This window comes from Lycorma delicatula, chromosome 5, assembly GCF_047948215.1.
Source record: "Lycorma delicatula isolate Av1 chromosome 5, ASM4794821v1, whole genome shotgun sequence".
In the NCBI taxonomy this organism is placed as follows: Eukaryota; Metazoa; Arthropoda; class Insecta; order Hemiptera; family Fulgoridae; genus Lycorma; species Lycorma delicatula.
In genome coordinates, this window is record NC_134459.1 from 134,006,763 (window position 1) to 134,016,148 (window position 9,386).

General features: G+C 27.9%; 1 protein-coding gene across 1 annotated transcript in view; it reads right to left on the bottom strand.

Annotated features, from left to right (window-relative positions):
- Hph (HIF prolyl hydroxylase) overlaps nucleotides 1-5,570 on the bottom strand; it is a 72,119-nt gene extending 66,549 nt beyond the window's left edge. The window contains exon 1 of the mRNA XM_075367125.1: nucleotides 4,452-5,570. Within this exon, the coding sequence (XP_075223240.1) occupies nucleotides 4,452-5,366 (915 nt within the window). The 5' untranslated portion in view covers nucleotides 5,367-5,570. The remainder of the gene's footprint in view (nucleotides 1-4,451) is intronic.
- Between the last annotated feature and the right edge of the window lie 3,816 nt (nucleotides 5,571-9,386).

Sequence of the window (9,386 nt, forward strand, 5' to 3'; positions counted from 1 at the left end):
GGAATTTCACTCACAGATGAAAAATCAATTACAAAGAACATATCACCTTATAAAAATCATCTCACAGAAACAGAAAAAACACAAAAACTAACTATAACTTAAAATGCCTTCCAAAGAACAAATACAAATTGAAATCGTAACAGATTCACCAGTAAGAAATTTACTTACACCTAAATTTTACAAAAATAATATATTAAACAAACACAACATGGATAACATATATTTTTTTATTACTTAAGAGGTATCCTACAATTTTTAAAAATAGCTGCCATTATAAAGAATTATACTACATACTCATCTGAATAATGCTGATAATTAACTGTATAAGGTTTGTGAAAGAGAAAATTTTATCAATCTGAAAGCAATTTGTTCATTATTTAATCATTTTAAAGTATTATTAACTTTGTCATTTTATTCAATGAATGTTATCACGATAAAAAAATCTACCAACATAACCAGAACTCAACAAAACTTTTAAAAAAGAATCAGTAAAATAAAAAATATAATTTATTCTAACAGAAATAATGTATACTAAACAATAATGTCAATTAAAGTGTCAATAATTGAAAATGTTCAATTAAAAGGATTCCCTACTGAAAATCATGAAATCAATCAAAATTTATTTATTTTTTGTGTATAATTACTTATTACACTTTTATATAGTGGGAAAATAAAACAGAAAACAAACAAAATTTGTAGAATAATTATTAAAGCTTATAATAGTAACAGGTTATAACTTTTTCATCAAATTCCTATTTTTTGAATTTTATACAAAATGAAAAAAAAAATGGTCATTCTTATTGTATTTACTTTCTGTCTTTTTCTAACAACTGTCTTACTGTTCATCATAATAAGGGTGTATTATGAAGTATTTTACAAAGATATTTTGATATATTATTTATGATGATTATATTACGATTATTTTACAAAATCATAAATACCAATTAAAAAATAACAATATTCAATTTTTCTAATCAACTGCTTCTATTCTCAGCTGACTGTGTCTGTGCTTGATTATGTTAAGTGTTATTGGTGTGCTGTTATTAGAGTTTTTATATTATTTTAGTGTGAATAGTTGATAAATGTTTAGTGTTAGGAAGAGTAAAATACAATAAAAAAGGCTTTGTCAACAAAGTACAGGAGTAATATAAGAAAAAGATGGAAGGCAACATACAAAAACTTAGAAAATGTGAAGTCAATGAAAGTAAGGTTATGCTTGTGACAAGTAATAGTACATTTGGAAGTAATGGTAGTCTAAATAAGAATCATGATGCATACTCAAGGCCTTCTCCTAGAATACATGATACTCCAATTGGATTTGATTTGTGTGACAGTTATTGTTCACAAGTAAATATTAATTCTGATGCATCAGTATTTACTTTAGTAGTTTTGAATAGACTACCCCAATTTACTTTCTATGTAAGGAATGTTATTCAAGAAGTACTGATGTATCAGTTCTAACTCTAAAAAGTTTATGTTAATTTTTTAAATGTTTTGTTTATCATGTGGTGGAGAATCAACTTTTTGCATGTTAGGTTATTTAACTGAAAATGAAGCAACTACAAAAGCTTTTGATATAAATTGAAGAGTGGTGCATGGTTTTACATCAATGGGAAAGAAGTACAGACCATTAGAAACTTTCAGTATACGTATGAACATGAAAACAAGGCAAAATGAAATTTATAATTAACATATTTTTTATCTAAATAATGCTTATAAACAGAATGTTCAAAAAATCACTTGAAAAGGCACATGGTTAAGTTAGAAAAAGCTGTGGAATATTTCATAATGAAGGACAAATAATTGATATACTGTTAGCTAAGAAGCAAGCTGGCAAAAACATGGATTTATGTCCAATTATAGTATTGGATGCTGCTTTTAAGTTGTGACTGGTCTTGTCACAGATTTTGAGTTATTATCAAAATACCATATGTGTGAAAAAACAAAAACAGAATTTACTAATGATTCAGAAGAATATATAATGTGGAATGAACCTCTCGCACCCAAATGAGACAGTAACTACAATGGCTCCTTCTCTGCCAAGGAAATGGTGTTAGCTAAAAGAATCTGGTCAGGATCCAAAGAGTTTGGGTTATGTTATACAACATTAGTGTTTGATGGATATGCTAAAACAGTATCACATTTGAACTCTTTAAAAATTTATGGTGATAAGAAATACAGTATATTGATGTCTGAATCATATAGCAAAAAAAAATCTGGGAACAGAACTAAGGAAAATTGTAAAAGATAATGTAGGGACCAATGATGAGAGGAAGAACGTGCAGAAATTTGACGGATGTAAAAAACTGTGAATAAATAAAATGAACTGTAATAAAAAAAATTAACCACCGACTATCACAACCGTATTCAAAAAATTATTAGCAATGTTGATGACATGAGAAAGTTAATATTTGCCACCCTTTCTCACTGTCGGTCTACTGATGAATGGCCAAATCACAAAAAATGTCCTGTAGGAAAGAATTCTTGGGTGTTTCTTCAAAGAGCGATATCAAGAAATGAAATCCTTGAATTGTATACAGAAATTTTTAAGTAGAATTCTACCTTTATATCAAAGACTAGCATCAGATTCTATACTAAAGAGATGCATGACTGGCAGAACGCAAAATGCCAACGAAGGATTACATAATGTCATCTGGACCAGATGTCCAAAAACTGTATTCACTTCAAACGTGGTTTATATGAAACTGTATATGAGTACAATACTGTTTTTTTGAAGACCTTGGCCACTTTTCAAACAGCTGCTGGCATGAGTCATGGGGTGAGTACAGCTAAGACAGCACTACAATTTGACAAGAGATAGAGTAGCTAAAGCTAGTAGGTGTTCAAATTATGAAATCCTCAACAACAAAAAAATCTAAAGTTCCTCAACTGCAAACGGAAGAGAGAAGAAAAAACAACAATGGCTGTCATATGGAGCAAGAGGATTATAAAAACTAAAAACCTTCACAGAATTTACAGAGTATATATTTTGTAGAGTCTGGATTTCCATATATCATATTATATAATATATAACCTGCAATTTAAAAAATAGTTTTTGCAAGAGTAGATAGTAAATAAGTGTAAATATAAGTTGTTAGTAGTAAATAAAAAAATAAGTGATCTAAAAGTGAATTCTGTTCATATTTTTTTTTAAGTTTATCCACTTCTGCATTTTTTATGATTTTTCCCAAAAAAGGGTAAAAAGAGAAAAAAAAATAAAAGAGTAATCCAAATTTAGTAGTGATTCCTATGTTTTAGAAGACATTAAATTAAATAATAGCATTAAATAACAGACTGGAGAAGAAATAAATAATTTTTTTTAGTAGGGAATCACCAAAACACTAGAGCGAGATCATTCCTCATTACCAATAATTTCAACTTTTTCTACTTAAGGTTTAATTACTTGAATGCAATTATTTCTGTATTTCAAACAAATGTAAATAAAGAAGTAATTTACATTTTTCAGTGCATTTACTAAAGGTTAATTGTAACCTTTAATCACTGCTGATAATAAACTCACTGAAACAGGAATATATTATTTTTTTGATGCCTAATAATTTTATTAATTGATGTTATGAAATTATTAAATGGTTGGACATCTTAAATCATATGTCAACAAATATGTTATAGTTTAAGATGTGACTATAAATTTTAAATTATTGTTTAAGCCATGATTGTAAGCTTTTGCTTTACACAAAGAAAATATAATTATACAAACAAAATGTGTAATAAATGCAATTAAGTTTTACTGTAATAAATGTTTCAACATGTAGAGATAAAAAAATAGAAAAATTTTCATTAATTTTAAGCAGAGAAAAATCTGCAATGATATTTTATTGTTTAATAACAAACTAATGCTGAGCAATTCACTGTCATCTGTAATGATATTTTATTGTTTAATAACAAACTAATGCTGAGCAATTCACTGTCAAATAAAACTATGAATTTTTTTTCTGCAACTTAATATTACAGAATTTACTACAAAATAAACAAAAAGTATTAAGTTTATTAATAACAAGATTCAAGTAATCTACTCCATTAATCCAAAATAGAAGAAAACATTTACTGTAACATAATCCAGAAACACTTATTGATTATGAGGTGTTTAAAATATTTATATTTAATGAACATTATTTATCTCTAGCCTTAACAATATATCATTTATATTCTGCATCATAACCTAAACTGATCAGTCATATGTTTTATATTCCTCCAACTGTATATGTTTGGTAAATGTAAATTTTAAAAACATAAAATAAATGATAACATTTACAAAAGAAATAAGCATTAAATTATTAACCTTACATTAAGTAATAATGTACTAACAACTATAACTAACAAGTACAACTCACTCAAATTTAAATAAAATAATGTAAGTATCTTATGAAGTCAAGAATAAAATGAAATGCACAAAATACTACATAAAAATTAAAAATAATAAATTAACTTACTTTGGTCCTTCCGTTGATTTTATATGATCCCAATTTTCCAATCGCAACACGATTTGCTTTCATAATTATAGCATCTACTATACTGATTAACGTGCCAATGTTCTTACATGATGGTTCTTTACCATCAATCCATGTAATTTGATCTCCACGAATAGTTTTTAAGTCTGTATTTACTCTATTGCTAACTAACTGTCCGTCTTTAAAAACACCCATGTGATACATTCCAAGAACTTCATTTAATACTGCCATACCTCGCTCTAAACCAAGGAGTTCATCAACAACACAAATACCAAATTCATCCATATCGTTAATCACATCTTTATACACTTCTTCAGTAATGTTCTGTTCAACGCTATCGTATCGATGTAGGAACGGTGCATCATTATCTAACCTAATTTCAGAAAAATTTTTTAATTTTAATCGACTACTTTTTAAATCTAGCACATCATACTCATCCTGTACAGGAACATTTCCAAAGTTTGACATATCACTGTTTACCGAAGAAACTGATGACGCCGGCATATCTCTTAAAGCTACAGGATTTAAGTGTTCAGTACGGGCGCTCAAAATTTCATTTTCTGAACTGCCTTCAAACGTTATAGGACTAGTGTTTCGGGCAGCATCAATTTCGGCTACTCTACCCTCTGGTTCAACACTTTGCTGTCCGACAACAGAAGTTGTACCAGTAACTCCTTTACTACTCGAAGGAACACTAAGTTTAGTTACATCTGCAGAAGAACCTTGTTGAGCCGAATTATTGCCTTTTAATTTTGATTTAGCACGACAATATGGTCTATGTTTCTGCCAGTCTTGATACTGATGCTCTTTCGAACAATAATACGCACTTTGACATTTTGAACACCTTAATAATCTACCAGTAAAACCACACCATTCACATTTTGCATTTACGTCCATTTTCACACACAACCATCAATGCAACTGACTGTCTTCGCCATCAGGAACGTATCAGTGATGCAAATCTAAATGAATTCTTGAAAGGTATAATTATTTTTACCTTATGATTCTCCGGAAGAAGCGTATATCTTTCAATATATAGTTAGTACATATAATATTACAACAGTATTACACAATAAAATACAGGAAATAAATGCGTATTTAATTTTTCAAAATTTTCAGAAAATAAACAAAATAATGCGTACGTGCATAAACCAATTTTCGAAATGTCACATTCCATTTCTTACACTTGGCCACCCTGAGAATTTTATAGCATATACGTCATAGTTATATCATAACATCGCTATTTTTAACTAAAAAAAATAAAAGTAAAAAAGAGTGTTTATTATTCTGCCTGATTATATAATAAAATTTTGGTAGTAAATTACATATTGATTCACAATACAAAAATTGTCATACCCTTTATATCAACATTCGTAGTACGTGTGTACTTTGTTAATTTAAGAACTGAGAATAACATTTTTTTTCAAAACTAATAAACGCCTTAATTTGTTTTTTGAAACTAAGTCTACTTAATAATTATGTGCTGAATGAGAAACATGCATTATTGTTCATGTTTAGTTTTATATTACCAGGGGGGGGGGGTTGATCCTTTTAAACTTTATATTAAATACTAAGGGAATATAGAAGTAATTCTTTAATGAAACTGAATTGTATTTATAATTCATTGTGGTTAAAGAATATCTATTCTGAAACTTATTTTATTTCTGTAAAAGCTAACATGTAGAATAAGGTTTTAATGAGAAAGTAGTAGAAAATATTTGTTAAAATATGAATAGATTACAAACCTTTTTTCATAAAATCAGAGCAATTAATTGAAAAATTAAGCGGTGTTATAAAACTAGTAAAATAATTAATTGATCACCATGACAATACGTAAAAGCAATTTTAAAATCTTAATTATTCGCTCTCAAAATATCTGAAAATTGTACTTTCAATTTTTTTGATGTTCCTTGTGTGGTTTCTTCATCAGTGGAGTGATAAATTCCTTTTAGTTAGTTATGAAATCTGAACATCTGAAAATTTGCTTTAAGATGATCTTTCAGAATTATTATACAACTACAATTGAACTATAACGTCTGAGAATGTTACAGATTGCATTTGTATTTGTAGTTTTTATTGTGTTAATTCATTTAGTGCATTTTATTTTTCTAATTTAACTTGTTTTTAAATGTTGAAGTGTATTAAATGACTTGCATATATTGTTTGAAAAATTCTCTTATTGTGATTGACATTACTGAATTTGTGTTCAGCTTTTTTATATGTGATTTGCAGAAATTTGTTTCTGATGTCTGTTTTGTTTATAATGTATGTCTTTGTAACTGTATTTTTGTACATCTAATTTTTACAATATAATATTTGTTATTGTGTACAATATTTGCTAATGAATATGTAAAAATTACAATTATATTGACATTTGGAATGAAGAGAAACAATGTTAATGTCCAACAGCATGACATTCTTGTGTATTAATATGTACTTAAGCAGCATGGTGTTTATGTTTTTAAAACCTTATCAATTTAATTTTAAAAGCTAATTAATAATAATGGTAAGTAATAGTTCATTATACCATCACTAACTTAACAAAAATTCTCTTAAAAATCGACACTGGGAAGTTGCTATGTGTTGTTATTCTATCATTATTTCTCTAAAGATAAAAAGCAAAAAAAAGAGCAAACTTCAACTTAATCTAATGCAGTATGGATATATATGACAAACTGAACTAAATATTAACAAACAAAATCTATGAAGTATAATAAAAAACAAAGAACTAAACAAATATGTTACTTGACATCATGTAGGCAATTAACATTGTTGCAATTCATTCCACGTAGACATATTTATAATAGTATAATCACCTTGGGAGCAACATCAATTAATGATATGACAAGGCTTGGCAATTACACGATTATTAATTTTCCAACAGTCAGTACCATTATAGTTTTAATGTACCATAGTAGAGTCAGTGAAGTTTAATTTGCATATTCCTTGGTTGCTGTTTATTAATGAGCAAGATAATATGGTAAGAAATCCTGTGCATTGTGTTCACCCGTGTCAGTTGATGAGACATGGGATGAGTAATATGTGTGATATGGGTCATGTAACAATTGTGGCAAAACTGTACGATTATGTTTAGCCTGCTGATTAGATGTGTTGAGTAGAAATTGACAAGTTTTCATGTGCTTTCTATAAATTTTGAAGGTGTGATTATCATTTACTTTGGATATAGAGAGATCTAGTTTTTAGGTGTTTTGTGGTTTTTATAATCTATGAAGAATTGTAAATTTTGGTGTAATTTATAGATAAGTGTGTTGTGAGTACTTGTATGACCACTGTTTTTGTTGCTTTTGTACAGGAGTATGATCTCGTCAAAACACAAAAACTTGTGTTTTTCTTTACTTAAATTTTTTTTATTTATAAAAAAAAAATGTGTATATTTGAGGAAGTATTTTTTATGTTGTTGTTCTTTTCTATTACTATTAATAATAGAAATTATTATTAATTATCTTTAATTTAATTAGTGAAGGAAGTTAAAACAGACAGAATTAACACATTGGATATTTTCGCAATTCAATCTAACAATCTCAGATATCTCAGCTGTTCATCAACTTATTTAAACAAATGAGGTGTTATTTTGTTTGTAACAAATGGCTTAAAATTTATTTAATAAAACATAATCCAATAAAATTACTATTTATGGAGCTATTAATGATTAAAAAATTTAAATGATTGCAATTTTGTAATTTTCAAAGGTAAAATTATAAAAATTGTTTGTTTTGTAGGTTTTGTTGAGTACATGTATACCAAATATCATTGAAATATTTCAATTCATTATTTTTATTCTTAATGTGTACATTGCAGTCTGTTAATTAGTGAACAATAAGCAACTCACCTGGCCCAATGAGATGAGAGTGATGTGTGTTGCATGAAAATGAAATGTAATCTTGTACACTCAGGCTAATCATTCATGAGATGTGTGGTTATAAATGCCAACCATCAAAGAACAATGTTATCAAATGCCTTGTATCAAATCCGTATAAAAACAACCAACTTTTACAAGGATTCAATTTTCCTAAGGTTCATTCTTAAGGTATACATTTTTATTGAAAAAACAAAAGTTCTGGACAGAGGGAAAATGATGCAAGATAAGGTATTTGTTCACATGAATGTTTTTGTTTATTTTGATGTCCTGAATCAGTCCCTTAAGTTTGACCAACAGTTCCTGGGAATTCTATGTATATGTATTCTTTTTTTTCACAAATTTAATTCACATCTTGGACTTATGAAAGTTACAAACATAATGTCATGTGTTTGCAGTTTGACAAGGATATTGAGATATTAACACAAGTAAAAATTTCTTACAAATACTGTTTATTACTATTGACTTAATTAAACTTAAATAAACTATTAACTAAAATTAACTTAACAATTAATTTACATTGTCTTGCATAATTGGGTAGTTTTAATTTAAAGGTTATGAGGAGGATCACAATAATAAAAAATGCAAATCACTATATACATGTAAAGTAACGTTTTGATCTCCAGAAACAGCTTGTTTAAAAGGTACATCATTTCACAATTTGAAAATGTAAATGAGCAAATCTCTTCTCCTCTCACACATTTTCTCACCAGACCTTTATCTGTGGAGTTAGTTAAAATGTGCTATATTCATTAGAAAACCACTAAATTAAATGATCTTAAATAATGCATAACTCAAGAGACTGAGACCATCGCCTCAACATTTATTACAATATGGAATGTTGAGTTTTGAGAACAACTTCAGTAGTATATGCATATCAAATAGACAAGTAGAATGACATATTTTTACCCTTAAATGGAAACTACTCATAAGTTGCCAAAAAAATCCTGTAATACCTCCATAGTAGAGTGAGCTGTTTGGCAATTGGTGCTGTCCTGTTGCAACCAGCAGTCACATTCATCCTCTTGTAGTAAGGCTAT